The following is a 16301-nucleotide window of genomic DNA, read 5'->3' as shown; positions in this document are numbered from 1 at the left end:
TGCCCTAGGTATTAATTGGGTGGGGTCTGACTTAAAGTTCCCTTCTCATTAAAACCCCTTCTCTCCCTTTGAAGGCCCTCACCTGACCCCAGAAGCCAGTCCCGATCCTCTTCCTGAGCCTACCCTTCCCTCAGCTGAGGCCCTAGACAAGCCCACAGGAAGCCCTGACCAACCCCCCTCCCCAGCCCCATCTCCAGCCTCACGATGTGAAGCCCAGGCTGAAGAAATGGCTCCTCCACCCTCCATGGCTGAGGAGGAAGAGGGGACAGCTGGAGAGCCCCGCCCTGCAGAACCAGCTCCAGCTGACTCTCGCCACCCTTTGACCTATCGGAAGACCACCAACTTTGCCCTGGACAAGTTTCTCGATCCTGCCCGGCCCTATAAGTGCACTGTGTGTAAGGAGTCCTTCACACAGAAGAACATCCTCCTGGTCCATTATAACTCTGTCTCCCACCTGCACAAGATGAAGAAGGCTGCCATTGACCCCTCTGGCCCTGCCCGGGGGGAGGCTGGCACGGTGCCTGCCACCACTGCTGCCACAGACAAGCCTTTTAAGTGCACAGTCTGCCGAGTCTCCTACAACCAGAGCTCCACCCTGGAGATCCACATGCGCTCAGTTCTGCACCAGACTCGCTCACGGGGGGCCAAGACTGATGCCAAGGCTGAGGGGCCAGAGCGTGGCCAAGAAGAGCCCAGAGAAGGCGAGACCGAGGGGGAGGCAGGCACTGAGAAGAAGTGCCCCGACTCCAGTGGCTTCATATCTGGACTGCCCTTCCTGTCCCCTCCTCCCCCTCCCTTGGACCTGCACCGATTCTCAGCCCCTCTCTTCACCCCACCAGTCCTGCCTCCCTTCCCTTTGGTACCCGAATCACTGCTTAAGCTCCAGCAGCAGCAGCTGCTTCTGCCCTTCTACCTCCATGACTTCAAGGTGGGGCCCAAGCTGGCACTGGCTGGGCCGGCACCCCTGCTTTCCCTGCCAGCTGCCACCCCTCCACCCCCACCCCCACCCCCAAAGGCTGAGCTGGCTGAGCAGGAATGGGAGCGGCCCCTCATGGCTGAAGAGGGAACTGAGGCAGGGCCAGCCTCACCCCCACAACCAACGCCCAACGAGGCAGCCCGCACTGCAGCCAAAGCCCTTCTAGAAAACTTTGGCTTTGAGCTGGTGATCCAATACAACGAAGGGAAGCAAGCTGTGCCGCTTCCTCCCACCCCACCCCCACCAGAGGCTCTGGGGGGTGGGGACAAACTGGTCTGCGGGGCCTGTGGGAAACTCTTTTCTAATATGCTCATCCTCAAGACACACGAGGAGCATGTCCACCGCCGCTTTCTGCCCTTTGAAGCCCTGAGCCGCTATGCTGCTCAGTTTCGGAAGAGCTATGATAGTCTATACCCACCCCCTGCAGAGCCCCCTAAACCTCCTGATGGGTCTCTGGATTCACCTGCTCCCCAAGTGGGTCCACCCTTCCTGGTGCCAGAGCCTGAGACAGGGGGGACCCATCCCCCTGAGGAGCGAAGCCAGGCAGGAAGACGCTGGCCCTCAGAGGAGGAAGAAAACTCCAGAGGGAATCTTCCCCCGCTAGTGCCTGCAGGCCGCCGATTCTCCAGAACGAAGTTCACCGAGTTCCAGACGCAAGCCCTGCAGTCTTTCTTTGAGACCAGTGCCTACCCCAAGGACGGAGAGGTAGAGCGGCTCGCAAGTCTCTTGGGCCTGGCTAGCCGTGTGGTAGTAGTGTGGTTCCAGAATGCCCGCCAGAAAGCGCGCAAAAATGCCAGCGATGGGGGCTCTGCACCAACCACAGGAGGCACTGGGGGAGTCTCTGGCTGCAGACGCTGCCACACCACCTTCTCCTGCGTTTTTGAGTTGGTGCGACACCTTAAGAAATGCTATGATGACAAACCCCTGGAAGAGGCAGAGGCAGAGAGAGGGGAAGAAGAGGAAGAGGTAGAGGAGGAAGACGCAGAGGAGGAACAGGGCCTGGAATCCCCAGCAGGGCCTGAAGGCCCATCACCAGAACCTCTAGAAAGGGAAGAGCTGAGCCAAGTAGAAGCAACAAGGCCCGAAGGCAGAGAGCCCGAGGGGAGGGCTCCTCCCTCGCCTTCCCCCGTCCACACCTGTGACCAGTGCACCATGTCTTTCCCCAGCCAGGACCTCTTGACCAGTCACCGCCGGCTACATTTCCTGCCATCTGTGCAGCCCAGTGCTGCCCCCCATCTTGTAGATCTGCCCTTGCTGGTGTTTGGGGAGCGAAACCCCCTGGGGGCAGGGACTCCGCCAGTGCCAGGGCCACCTCTGAAACGGAAGCATGAGGACGGCAGCCTGTCTCCCACAGGCAGTGAAGCAGGGGGTGGGGGGGAGGGTGAGCCCCCCAGGGACAAGCGCCTGCGCACCACCATCCTGCCCGAGCAGCTGGAGATCCTATACCGCTGGTACATGCAGGACTCCAACCCAACACGGAAGATGCTGGACTGCATCTCCGAGGAGGTGGGGCTCAAAAAGCGAGTGGTACAGGTCTGGTTCCAGAATACCAGGGCCCGAGAGAGGAAAGGCCAGTTCCGAAGCACTCCTGGAGGAGTGCCCAACCTGGCAGCCAAGCCCCCTGTCACACCCACCCCAGCACCCTTTCCCAAGTTCAACCTCTTGTTGGGCAAGGTGGATGACGGGACTGGGAGGGAGGCCCCAAAGAGAGAAATACCTGCTTTCCCCTACTCCACAGTCACCCCTCCTGTGGGGCCCCTGCCTTTCCTGCCTCCTGGGAAAGAGGTCACCACAGCAGCAGAGCCACCTCTACCTCTCCCCCCCGCTCCTCCCCCCAGTGAAGACGAGGGCCCAGAGGAACCTCCAAAAGCTTCTCCAGAGAGTGAGGCTTGCAGTCCATCAGCAGGGGATCTAAGCGACTCATCTGCTTCCAGCCTGGTCGAACCAGAGTCCCCTGGGGCTGGAGGGACCAGTGGGGGACAAGGAGGTGGGGCTGGGGTTCCAGATGGAATGGGGCAGCGGCGCTACAGGACCCAGATGAGCAGCCTGCAGCTGAAGATCATGAAAGCCTGCTATGAAGCCTACCGCACCCCCACCATGCAGGAGTGTGAAGTGCTGGGGGAGGAGATAGGGCTGCCCAAGAGAGTCATCCAGGTCTGGTTCCAGAATGCGCGTGCCAAGGAAAAGAAAGCCAAACTGCAGGGGGCAGCAGTTGGCGGGACTGGGGGCAGCAGTGAGGGCCCTTTGGGGCCCCAGCGTACCGACTGCCCCTACTGTGACGTCAAGTATGATTTCTATGTCTCCTGCCGAGGCCACCTCTTTTCTCGCCAGCACCTGGCCAAGCTCAAGGAGGCGGTCCGAGCCCAGCTGAAAAGTGAAAGCAAGTGCTACGACTTGGCCCCAGCACCTGAGGCATCCCCGGCTCCGAAGGCCCCGCCAGCCTCCACACCGGCCTCTATGCCCCTTGGGGCTGCCCCAGCCCTGCCGCGTCTGGCCCCGGTTCTCTTGTCTGGCCCAGCTCTGGCCCAGCCTCCACTGGGCAGCTTAGCTTCTTTCAATTCAGGTGAGTGGAAGGTTGGGTGGAGTTGGAGTTCAGAGAGCATTTCCCTCTAATACATGCCCTTCCTTTACCTTTTGACTCTTCCTATATCCAATCTCCTATGGCCTTCCTTTGTTTGGGGCTCTTGGGAGAAAGAAGGGAAAAAGGGAGCATGGAAGATAGATAGTAGAAATGGGTGATAAGGCTGGAGGTGGCCTATCGCAGGAAGGATGAAGGCCCAGGAGGAGGCTAACCCTTCATCATTCCTTTCTTCCTAGGCCCTGCAGCCTCCTCAGGCCTCCTTGGCCTTGCCACTTCGGTCCTGCCTGCTACCACAGTGGTCCAGACTGCTGGCCCAGGCTGCCCCTTACCTCACAGACCTGTGCCCGACCAAACAAACACCTCCACAGCAGGCACCTCTGATGCTGCCCCAGGCCTGCCTGCCGAGGCCTCTGGGGACAAGGTCTCTGGTGAGCGAAAGCCAACTACAGCCCCCACCAATTCCTCTACTGATGCCCTCAAGAACCTCAAAGCATTGAAGGCCACTGTCCCAGCCCTATTAGGGGGCCAATTCCTGCCCTTCCCATTGCCCCCAACAGGAGGGTCCACATCGCCAGCTGTCTTTGGCCCCCAGTTACAAGGGGCCTACTTCCAACAGCTTTATGGCATGAAGAAGGGGCTATTTCCCATGAACCCCGTGATACCTCAGACCCTCATTGGACTGCTCCCCAATGCCCTTCTCCAGCCACCGCCCCAGCCCCCCGAGCCCACAACCACAGCACCTCCAAAGCCTCCTGAACTGCCCACGCCGGGGGAGGGGGAGGCCGGGGAAGCTGACGAGCTCCTGACAGGCAGCACTGGCATCTCCACTGTGGATGTGACCCACCGCTACCTGTGCCGCCAGTGCAAGATGGCATTTGACGGGGAGGCCCCAGCCAGTGCTCATCAGAGATCCTTCTGCTTCTTTGGGCGGAGCTCCGGGGGTTCTGTGCCCCCCCCACTGCGGGTGCCCATCTGCACCTACCACTGCCTGGCATGTGAGGTGCTGCTGAGTGGGCGTGAAGCCTTGGCCTCCCACCTGCGCTCCTCGGCCCACAGGCGCAAGGCGGCCCCACCTCCTGGGGGTCAACCCATCACCGACGCCACCGCTGCCGCGAAGGCTGTGGCTTTTGCCAAAGAGGAAGCAAGATTACCTCACACGGACTCCAACCCAAAAACTACTACTACCTCTACACTTCTAGCTTTATAAACAGATAAACCAAGATCTGGGTAGAGAGGGCGGGCCTCAGGGCACCCTCTCTTCCCCTAAGGGGTGTTTGGTGGGAGTTCAAATCCCTCACCCCAACCTTCAGCTCTGCCCATCTCATGGGAACCTTTGAATTCCCTCCCTCAGTGGGCTTCACACACCCGACCTCCAGCAGAATCCTGCCTCCTCCCTGACCCAGGCACACTCTTCCTCCACAGCTCCTCGTCCTATGTCTTCACAGCCGCATAATCTCATCTTGTCATCCTGATTACGCATTCATGTCTGCCCCGCCGCCAACCATACAGAGTCTAGCCTTGATCTTCCTACAACCTTTTCCCCACTGAATTCCCCTCCCCCTTCAACTCCTATAAACACACACACATATACATTCTCCCCACGCTGTTCCACTGACTAACACCAAAAAAAAAAAAAGAAAAAAAAGAAAAAGAAGAGGAAAGAAAAAAAAAGGAAAAAGAAAACCCAAGACAAAGAAGAAGGAAGGAAAATAAACTGTCACTTCCCCTTGTCCTGCTTCTAGAGCACCATACTGCTCAAAAACTTTCCAAATACCCAGTTGGCTTCCAAGGCTGGAGCCTGGGATGGGCAGGGAGCCCACAAAATAACCAGACTTTAGGTTGGTGGAGGGGAGAAGTGATACCAGCTCACTCTCCTCATACCCCTCTGTCCTAACATCCTTGCCTGGCAGGGAAGCCCCTAAGGCCTGGACTCGAGGGGGAGCTGCCACCAGGAACCCTCTGCCAACCCCACCCTGCACCCTGGGAACTACAGTAACTTACTCTCAAAGGCTTTAAACACAGAGATCCTCTCAGCAGCCATGGGCCTGCTCTTGTCCCAGCCCTGCCATGTGGGGGTCCATCCTCTGGGACTGGCGCTGCCCACTAACGGCAAATCCAAAGTTCTTTAAAAAAAACTGAAATAACACACACAACCAAAAATGAGAGAGAGCACATACGTGCACAGGAGCAAAAGATGGAGAGACCAGAGGAATGGACTAAAGAGAAAGAAACTTGGAAAATACAGGGAAAAAAAACCCTGAAAATTCTCCCATCAAACAAGTGGTTTATTCCTGTTTGTGTCACCCCCATCCTAAGGGTTTCTTTAAAGCACCTCATCTTTGGAAGATCAAATGTCTTTAAGTGCTTGCCTGGTTATGGTAATCCTGGAGACAGTAGTGCAGCCTTGCCCTGGTCACTCCCAGCCTCGGGTGGGGACTGGTAATGGGGAGAAGAGCTGGAGACTGGGGACACCCAATGCCCCTGACTCAGTATTTTTCAGGAGAGGCAACACCCCTCACTCCCAGCTGTGAGCTAGAAAAGTAGGTGCTACGAAAAATAATCTTGGCAGTGCCAAGAGGAAAGGGGGTAGACAGGGCAGTTTGATTTCTGAATCTTGGGTAAGCTTCCTTTCCATGTAGCTAAGCACCACTTCTTCTCATTCACTTCTTTCACAGACCCCTACTCACTTCTCTCCCTAGTGACCCCTTCACATGTCTGGTTACTTCTTAAAGTTCCTTGCTTTTGGGGACCCTTGTTCCCCATCTGCATTCTCCCCCTTGTCCTCTGCCCTGGTGCTGTTCCCTTCGGCCCCGCCTCTCCTGTAAGCAGCAGCTGCTGTGGACACCCTCAAAGGAGTCAGGGCCCGCTGTGAGGCCCATGGGGGCCAGAACTGATGATTGCGGAGGGGGGGCAGGGGGCAAGGAGATGACTGAAGCACAAGGTGAATCTCTAATAGGGTGGTATCACCAACGGCACCACCAGAGAGGAGTGAGCAGGGACAGGGTTCCCGCCTCTATCCTAATTGTCTCTGTCAGCATCAAGTGGCAAGTAAGTGTGGCAACCCCAAAGCCCAGCTAAAGTGACATAGGATGAAGAAGCGGGTGTTTTATTTTAGCAAAGAAAAGCATACAAAACTTTCCCAGTCCTTTAGATAGTTTCTCCTACTACCCTTGCCTCTGAAAAGCCCTTGAAGGAAATCTGCTTTCAGGCTTCTCCCACTCCCTCTCCATCCCACATGCACACACATGTTCAGCCAGCCCTGGGTTTAGACTTCCCAGTCTGTCACTCCACTCTGTGAGCATGTTAATACCAAGCAGTGGCTCATGTGCAGAGAAGATGGAAGGGGAGAGGGGATGAGAAATGCCTGTCCCTAGTCTTCAGATGTTCTGTGAGTCTCACTCTGGTCCTCTTCATTTCTAAAAAGCTCTAACTCCAAACTCTAGCAGACCAGGGTGGGGTGGAGTCAGTTATTCTGATGATGCCAAAAATGCCAGTTACAAGTGCAAGTAGGAGAGAAACTGCCCTACGGCGGTCTCATTCTTTCTACCGCCTTCCCCCACCTCTCACCATCTCTAATGCACCCCTTCCTCCCTCCCTGTCCTTTTTCTCCTGTTGAAATTCTGTGTATAAAACTATTTTCTTAGCAGCATGTGTATGAGGAAACAAGCTTTTTCATTCTGTGTCTTCTGGGAATGTGACTGATATAAAAGCTGGAAACAAAACAAAACAGAAAAAGAAAAAGAGGAAACATTTTAAAGAAAACCTTGGCAAACACCTCACATGGGATGACTGGGTGATTAGAGGTATGGCATCATGCATTTGAGGGGTTTACAGCCAGCAAAGGTTGGCTTTAGTTCTAATCATGATTATTTTCACCAGGACTTAATATAGCCAGAAATCCCTCCTCCTCTGGCCCTCTGGCCCTCCAACATAACCACTCACATCCACATACCGTGGCCCGGAGACACCAGGTGCACTTGCACTCAGTAGTAGACAGGTGCAGCTGTCCTTGCCAGGAACCCTGTGAGTTAGGGAACAAGAGCCTGGCTGACTGCTGACTCAGGTCACTCAACATGCTTCTGGCGGGGACACCATTCCATGTTCCCAGTGACTGGATGCATTCCCTCCAACTCCTTTCTCAGACAGGAGACCTCAGCAGTAGCAGCCCGCTTGAGAGATGCACAGTAGGCTGCTCTGATGGGCAGAAGGCTGAGTCAGCACAGCCCTGCACAGAATGCTTCAGGTGAACTCCAAGCCATCTGGGTTAAACCCTTGGGTTAAGTCACCTTGCTTCTCTTGAGGAGTAGTAAACCCAACTTAAGCGTCTGACAACACCTATTTTGTAAAACACTCTACTGCCTTAAAGTGAGCCTGAATCGATGGTTCCTAAGATTGGTCTTCCAAGGCTTGGGGCAAAGACCAAGATTTCTGACATACATGGGTCCTAAAACATCCAAATTCTGTTCCATCATACTTACTGCCAGGGTCAGTACCAGAAGGCAGGAGGTGGATATGATCTTGGCTGCCTTTGCTCTAAAGCAGTCTGGGTCGGGATGGCTTAAGGTACCCAATTCTCAAGTAGGAACAAAAAAAATCAAAGAATAGGAAAAAATCTGAAGCCTTTCTGAGCAAATGGAGCAGAGTCTTCAGTAGGACCACAAAAATAAACTTGTTCTTCCCTTGACCCTCCAGCCCCTTGAGTATATTTACAAAAGCATGCACGAGAACAAAGAAGTCAGTATTCCAGGTACAGTAGCACCTCCCTCCTTAATTCCTTGTATTTGTACCTTAACCACTTTCAGGGCTTATAGACAAGATTACTGATTCCCCAAATCTTCACCACCCTGATCTGTTTTAAGTGACATTTGCTCAGGCAACCATTAACCCCTGTATAGATTCACACCTGAAGTATAGAGCTCTGTATATAACTGCACCAATGAAACAAGCAGAGCCTTATAGAGAAAACTGCAGGGATACACAAAAATGCCAGCAAGTACAGGCCCTGTGGGCATAGAGGCACAAAGGACATGTCCCAGACCCATCACCAACATTCTCCTAAGTGGAAACACCCTCCAATACATACTAATTTCCTTCACATAACAGTAGGTAGGAAAAGCTTATATATACAGAAGTGTAACCATTGTAGAAAAGGTGACCAAATGTTGAACATTAATCCATGGGGAGAGGACCTTACATTCCTTTGGAATGTGACACTAGGGAGGGGAGAAAAGTAGGAAAGAAATCAGGAGGAAACTTTGGGGAAAGTTTATATGCAACAGAGGAGTGAACGGGGCTGGGATATTGTGCTATATATAGGAAGGGCCAGCAACTGGGGAGTATTTCTCTCTAGGTTGTGATGCGAAGCTCAAACCACCAGTGGAGAACAATAGTGAGAAACCTGTAAGCCAGGAGAATGACATTTCTAGAGGACTGAGTAAGGAAAGAAATGCCTCTAATTCCATGGAAGCTTTCGCTACAAGAAGGTGTTGTAGTGCCTGACCTGTGGTGGCACAGTGGATAAAGCGTCGACCTAGAATGCTGAGGTCACCGGTTCAAAACCCTGGGATTATCTGGTCAAGGCACATATGGGAGTTGATGCTTCCTGCTCCTCCCCTCCTCTCTCTCTCCCTCTCTCCCTCTCTCTCTCTCTCTCTATCCTCCTTCTCTCCTCTCTAAAATGAATAAAGTCTTTAAAAAAAAAAGAAGGTGTTATAGACCCAGCCTCAGGGTCTACAGGATTAGCAGGTGGATATATTGTATAAAGGTCAGATGAGGCCTGACCTGTGGTGGCGCAGTGGATAAAGCGTCGACCTGGAATGCTGAGGTCGCCGGTTCGAAACCCTGGGCTTGCCCAGTCAAGGCACATATGGGAGTTGATGCTTCCTGCTCCTCCCCCCTTCTCTCTCTCTCTCTCTCTGTCCTCCTTCTCTCCTCTCTAAAATGAATAAAGTCTTTAAAAAAAAAAAAAAGAAGGTGTTATAGACCCAGCCTCAGGGTCTACAAGATTAGCAGGTGGATATATTATATAAAGGTCAGATGAAAGAAAAGCAAGGTAGAGGACATGGGTAGAAGACCTAGCCTATGGCATCAAGCTTTTGGAAAGGGCCCTCCCTGGCTGGATAGCTCCACTGGTAAGAGCATCGGCCTGAAGCACTGAGGTTGCCAGTTCAATCCCTGGTCAGGGCACATACAGGAACAGATTGATATTCCTGTCTTTCTCTCCCTTCCTCTCTGGCTAAAATCAATACAAGAAAAAAAATTTTTTTAGAAAGGTGGGAAGTGAGCCCCTGGGAACGCCACTCAGGGAAAAACTGATTTTATGGGAAGAACATATATATAATCGGGTGAGGACCCACCCCATCATTTTCCGTATAGACGACCCAGACAACCTTCCACACAAAGGATAGAGAAGGGGTAAACAGCATTATTCCTTGTCAGTAGTGTAAGCCTGGTGTTTCTTGTAGTTTATCTGGCTAGAAGCTAGTGGAGAAGCAGGTTGATTATCAGAGGCCTAGAAAGAAGGTGAGGGGGAAGCATGCCCTGAGATTGACTCATAATTCTGCCCATCCATACACACATTCTTACACAAACATTGGCTAAACAATGAAAAAAATCATCAGCAGGAACTCAGCATTGCCTCACATCTACAGCTCCTCCCTGATACCCAAACCTGCATCACGTCTTCTCAACTGGAAGGACCCTGCACTGTGCTCACTCCTGGACAGTCCACCAGGTGCTCAAATGACAGCATCATTTGCAACTCGATGAGTATCGGCAGCAGGGTAGGCCCTGCATAATGCTCACCTGCTTCCGTGAGTGGGACCCTGACCTGCCTCAAGAGAGAAGTGTAACTAGGACCCATCCTGTACTGAGCCACGAGTGCACACCAATCTGACCAGACCACAGAGCGCAACTTCCCAACAATGCTCCTCATCTAAAGGTTCTTAGTGGTGAGGTTTCAGAAACACATGATAGCCAACCATCAGAATCCAACATTTTGAAAGTGTTCCCTAAGGGAGTCTTCTGTGACAATTACTGTCAATGGGAAGCATAGTTCTTACAAGTTAAATCTGCCCAATTTGACCTCACAATCAATCACCCCTTTTCCTCCTCCTGCCCCACTTAGAACACACATCCATACATCCCACAACATACATCCATATATCACATGTGTGATGACATAAAAACATGATTATGGTTAGGGAGGTAGAAGAAAGATTCAAAAGGCTTAATAATAACTCCCGACTAGAGCAAATGTCTTACAAAGTGGCTGTCATCTCAGAACAATGTTTCTCAAAGTTTCATCCACCTGTGTCATGGTCACCTGAGTGCTTATTCCTGACCCACTGAATCAGAAACTCCTGAAGTGATTCTGTGCTCTCTGGAGTTTAAGAAACACTAATTTAGACAATTCAGCCCCATATACATCTGTGACCTGCCTCCAACTCTCTAGCATCCAGGGCCCATCCCAGTCCCTGTTATACCAGGGACTGTCACACAGGAGCCTAGCATTACCTCAGACTGTCTTCTTCATTACCCTGACATCACCCCCCACCTCTAATGTCTTGGAAATCTGTCTTCTGCTTATGTCGGCTGTTCCTGCACAGGAGAAAAGTTATAACCATTGTCCACTCACCCCCTTGGTGAGCACTTCATTGCTTTCCCTTCTGCTGTAGAAACCATGTTGCTTCTTCTGAAGCTTCATTCCACTTCCAGAAGATGCTGAAATCAGAACCTGCCCAGCTCCAAGTAGCTCAGCCCAGCTCGGGCCATGGCTTTGCCTCCCTTTGGGCATCAGAGCCACCCAGCCTCCCCAACACACCTATAGCCAGTTCTACCCAAAGAGCTTCCCAGACACTGCCCCACAGTCTCTGGCTACCCAGAAAGCAAGGAAAGCCCCACCTTCTACAAGTTCTTCCAGATGGAGGCCCAAGGTCCAGTTTTGTGGGGCTGCCGACCGTACTGCCTGGAGACAGAGGTCCGTCACCACAGACGCTGGGGGTCCTGCTCCTGGGGCCTTCCTCTCTCCCGGGACTCTGTTGATCCATGGTCTCTCTTCCAGGAGTCAATTTCAAAGATATGGACTCTAATTCTAATTGGGGTTTCATTAAAATAATTTGTAAACACAAAATCTCCTTGAATAGTCTTTCTGGAGACAAGTCTGAGGTGCCTTTGTCTTTCTCACATCTGCCTGTCTTTCTGGACCTAGAGCACCTCTCCATCTTTCTAGGACTGTTATTGACTATGGAGCTTTTAAAAAGGGAGAAAGAACTGCTTCATCTCAACCACAGCTCAGCCAATTACAAGGCACAGGGCAGAACAACATACATATAGGAACAAACCACCTCACCACCCAATAGCAAAGCCGGAGGCTCTCTCCTTCTTCCCTTCCCATCTCTTCTGGCACCATCTTTGTGACAACATAGCTGGCTGTCCCCTCGCCAGGATCTCATTTCTCCCTTCTAGGATTCTGTCTATCCTTGCTGACCAAAGAGTATATAGTCCACTGCCCTGGAGCCTTGGGTGTGGCTTTCACCTATGCCCTGGTCCCTCTGTGCTCCAGCTTCTGGTGAAATAGCTGCTTAAACCGAGTGTGGCATCTAAATCCCTTTAGATTGGGGTTGTGAGTGTAGGTGGGAGGCAGCTGTCTAGTGGGAGGAAGGCGGAGTGGGACGGGCTGGAGAGCACTGACTCAGCCTCACTGATGGGGCATCTTCTGATGCCCATCCCCAGCACAGAGCTCCACCCAACACTTGGCAGTGCTGACCTCGTTCACTGCCTCCAAGGGGCGGTCATGAGCATGTCTGGTGGCTTTGGGCTTGCCGCAGTGCCAGGATCTGAGACGCTGTTCATGTGCCAGTGCAGCACTGCCAAGCGTGGCGGCATCTAGTCGGCTGGGTGCCAAGCAGTAGGACCCAGGTGGTGACAGAGAGATGAAAGAGGGGTGGTGCAGAGGAGGGAGGAGGACAGAAAGGCCCCAGGGAGAAAATCAGACAGCTCACTTGTTAGAGTGGAGAGTCCAAATGGGAGCTGCAAAGAGGTGCCCTTCCCATTCAAGACGCCCGTTCAACAAGCAAGCCCTTCCCTTCCCCACCCCTCCTGCATAGTAACATATACAGACCAGGCAAGAGGACTGGGCCATCTTCAGCAGGAAACTGGCCGGGGGCCAGGCAGGACTGCCAGCTTTCCATCCTTCTTCCTTGGGGTCCTGGCAATGACGTGCTTCCTCCTTTGTGTCCTCATGCCTCTCTCCATCTGTCGCTCCACTCCCCGTGCCTAAGAGGGCATGGGAAGGAGGTCCTGGCAGAAAAAAGTCTATCTCCCAAATAACTCACACAAACACACACACACACAAAACATCTTGCCTCCTCCCTTCCCAGTTCTGGCACAACCCTCTCAACCAGATTGGCAAGAGGTACTGCCACCCTCCCCCATTCCTCACAATGCCAGATCCTGTGCCAGGCTCCTTAGACAGTGCCAGCACCCACCCACCTCATACTTTTGATACCCAGGTCTCCTTGCCTCTCCTTCAGCGCTCTGACAAAGGGCGAGACTGCTAGCCCCAATGAGCTCTCCCTGGGAGCAGTGGCACAGTACCTCCTGCTGGCTCTTAGATGCTTTCTTGACACTTCCCTGGCTAGTCTCTCTACCACTTCACTTTCCCAGACTAGAAGAGGACTAACTACCTCATAGTCCAACCATTTCCCAGAGCTGAGCTCTAGAGGAACAGCAATATCAGCAACATACCCCTGCCCCTCCTCTGTACCCCCTGGGGCCTGTTTCCACTGCCCCAGCTCAAGGCATGAGTCTGACGGATGTCATGCCAATGGCTCCTGGGTATCAAGCCTTCCTTCCAGAGCACCAGGACTCCTGCCGCTGTTCCCCTCCCTACTTGCCTCCTGCCATCTCCGTGGGCACAAGGGTGGCAGCTGTAATGCCAATGCCTATAAGCAGGCAGCACGAAGCAACTTATACACCTTCTTCTGCCCTCCCAGGCCCCAAACCTCTCCCGTCCTTCTACTCCATCCCCCTGTCCTTCTGGTTGGACACTAGGTTGGCAACCGCAGTGTCAACCCCCACCCATGCCCAGGAGGCTCACATACAGCACGCGCTTATGCGTACATGTACATGCACGTACACACACACGCGCGCACACACACATGGCCCCATGAGTGCCAGGCAGCGGTGGCAGACACACAGCAATGCAGTGGCTGGTATACCCGAAGAGTCAGCCAGATTCGGCACCTGATCCAGCACCCATTTGAGATTGGGTGGGTAGGTGGGCAGGCAGGCAGGCGGAGGGGTGATGGAGGCAGACGATGGCCCTAGGTTGGCAGCCGATGGAGCTGGGAGAATGGAGGGAACAGATGCTCTTTGCCCAGCCTCCCTCTCTCCCTCTCTGAGATCAGTGCCAAGCTGGGGGGATGGGGAGTGGGGAGGATGGGGGAAGGGTGGCATTTGGAAAGCTGGCAGGCGGAGGGGGGAGCTGGGTCCGCCCAGGCTGGGCAGTGCCGGCACTGGCTGCCGCCTCTCCACTCTGCCATCTGTCTCGCTTCTCTCCCCACCCCCTTTCTCTCTTTTTCGCTCTCTCTCCTTCATCCACAGCAAAATGAAAAGAGGAAAACAGGGTCCTCATTCCACCCACCCCCAACCTCTACCAGACCCCCTCTCCTTTTCCCCACAACTCACCACACCATACCACCACCAAGTCATCTGTGCTTGCTCCTCCTGGCTCGGCCACCTTCTTTCATTCGCTTCACCCTCACACCAAAACGGGTGCAATGTTTTAAAAAATATATAAATATATATTTTAAAAGGCAACTTAAAAGAAAAACTCTTTTCTTTGGGAATGTCCTGTCCTTCTAAGTCTGGGTCCTCGGTGCCAATGTTTATGGCAGGCAGAGGGAGGGAACCCTGTCCTCAGCTGGTGCCCATGAATCCCATGCCAGGGAGGAGGGGTGGCTGGGGTAGGGTGGGGGTGGGGTGGGGTACCGGGAGAGCGCTCTTCTCTCTGCGCCTGTGGTGGCTTCTTTTTTTTTCTTCTCTTCCACTTCCGGAGCAGATTCAAATAGATCTAGAGCCTTCCCCACCCCCAGTTCCCAGGGCCCCTGTGCCCTTCTCTCCCTGCTTTTGATTTTATTCCTCGATCACCCTTTCCTTTTTGCGTGTGTGTGTGTGTGTGTGTGTGTGTGTGTGTGTGTACGTGTGCGTGCGTGCATTTGCATCCATGGTGGTGGGCACCGTGCCAGCCACTGCACAGCCATCTGCGATGCCTTCTGCAGCCTCCGCTATTTCTCCCTACCATCTCCAGCCCCCAGCTCCCCTGCACCCCAGCTCCCCACCCCCCAGTCCCCAATCATTAATTAGCTACTGAATTAATTAAATCGAGAATGCTAATTAACATTCCTAAAGGGCAGGCTGCCAGGTTTGGGGTGGGGTGGGGTGGGCAGCACATAGAGGGGATATAAAGAGGAGACTGGGATGGGGGAGGAGGGAGGAGAGCCTGTGTGCTTAGGAGGAGAGGGAAGAGATGGAGAGAACCCAAAAGAATGAAGGAGAAAGAGGGCAAAGTGTTGAGACAGGGCATGGAAAATAGGTAAAAACTGCCCGAGTCCAAGATGAGTGCAACCCAGCCTTTCCTGTCCGAATAAGATACAGCCAATTCCCAGTCCCTAAACTCACCTTCCCTCCCGGCTCAGCCTGGAAAAGCATATATTCCTAGGGTGGGGACTCCAGTAGCTTTCTTCTGTCTCTTAGAGAAAATCAACCCCAAACAAGAGTCAACAGCTACTACCTGTCAATCCAACCACAATGACCCTGGGCCCAGGTCACAAGAGAAGGCTCTGGACTCACAGAAGCCCATGTGGACTGGCCCTTCGTGGCCCCTTTGTCAAGATGAAGGGGGCATTCCGGGAGCACTTGCTGCAGAGACACAGGTGATTGATATGGGGAACCATGATGGTTATCAATACCAGTAGAAAAATCCCTGGCAATGCCTACAAGGCTGCTCTAGGGTCACCATGACAAAAGACTGGCTGTCTTCAGGGTCCCAGAGTAGGAAAAGTGGACACTCTTATACAGGTAGAAGGTCAAGAATTTGGGGAAAAGTGACATTGTTTTTCAAGAGAGAGAGATGCCAGTAGAGTAAAACCTCTTTCTGAGGGTGCTCTATAAAACACTAATCTGATAAGATGCTCCTCAGAAAAATGGATCCCACAAATTAGTTTGGGAAATACTGTATATTCCTCCTCTGAAAGAGATCCAAAATGCATATTGGTGTGTCAAAGGCTCTGAGTAGTTTTATATAAAAGAAATCCTTGACTGTGTTTAACTCACTGATTCTCAAAGTCACTGGGCCACAGAACCCTCATTTTTAAAATTTCTAATTTAATTCTTGATGTTCCCACAGAAGCAGTGTTGTGTAATGGGGAAAGCTCTATAGAGTGACCAGGGGTGGTTCTGGCCTAGAAGCTGGCAGACAGATTAGCTGGCCCAGGTCAGCTGACTCGAACATTCCATAAGCTAAGGGACAGCACCCAGGCTCTGGTCTTGCAAATGTAATGTAGGAGGCACCAAACTAGTGCATGGTGAAGAAACCGTAAGACTCCTCTGAAAGAGATCCAAAATGTACTCTCAGATATGAAAAGAGACTGTAGCAGCCATTAAACCCAACTCCTAAATTTTACAGTAGAAGCAACTGAGAAAGTGGTGAAGTGGTCTGTCCAGGGTCACAGAGCCACTAGA

The 16301-nt window shown here is 52.8% G+C and overlaps 2 protein-coding genes across 3 annotated transcripts in view; one reads left to right on the top strand and one right to left on the bottom strand.

Moving 5' to 3' along the window:
- ZFHX2 (zinc finger homeobox 2) overlaps window positions 1–6417 on the top strand; it is a 30577-nt gene extending 24160 nt beyond the window's left edge. Inside the window, exons 9-10 of the mRNA XM_066342542.1 lie at window positions 75–3539; window positions 3794–6417. Coding sequence (XP_066198639.1) covers window positions 75–3539; window positions 3794–4764 — 4436 coding nt within the window. The 3' untranslated portion in view covers window positions 4765–6417. The remainder of the gene's footprint in view (window positions 1–74; window positions 3540–3793) is intronic.
- THTPA (thiamine triphosphatase) overlaps window positions 1–14373 on the bottom strand; it is a 44676-nt gene extending 30303 nt beyond the window's left edge. Inside the window, exons 1-3 of one of the 2 annotated variants that reach the window (XM_066344328.1) lie at window positions 14247–14373; window positions 13778–13903; window positions 12679–12857 (exon numbers count right to left, since the gene is read on the bottom strand). In XM_066344328.1, coding sequence (XP_066200425.1) covers window positions 12679–12748 — 70 coding nt within the window. In that variant the 5' untranslated portion in view covers window positions 12749–12857; window positions 13778–13903; window positions 14247–14373. Of the gene's footprint in view, window positions 1–12678; window positions 13270–13777; window positions 13904–14246 lie in introns of those variants that run through there. The other variant, XM_066344330.1, reaches the window with a different exon arrangement.
- Between the last annotated feature and the right edge of the window lie 1928 nt (window positions 14374–16301).

This window comes from Saccopteryx leptura, chromosome 6 (assembly GCF_036850995.1).
Source record: "Saccopteryx leptura isolate mSacLep1 chromosome 6, mSacLep1_pri_phased_curated, whole genome shotgun sequence".
NCBI classification, from domain to species: domain Eukaryota; kingdom Metazoa; phylum Chordata; class Mammalia; order Chiroptera; family Emballonuridae; genus Saccopteryx; species Saccopteryx leptura.
The sequence above is the reverse complement of the archived record's forward strand: the minus strand, read 5'-3'. Positions and strand labels throughout refer to the sequence as shown.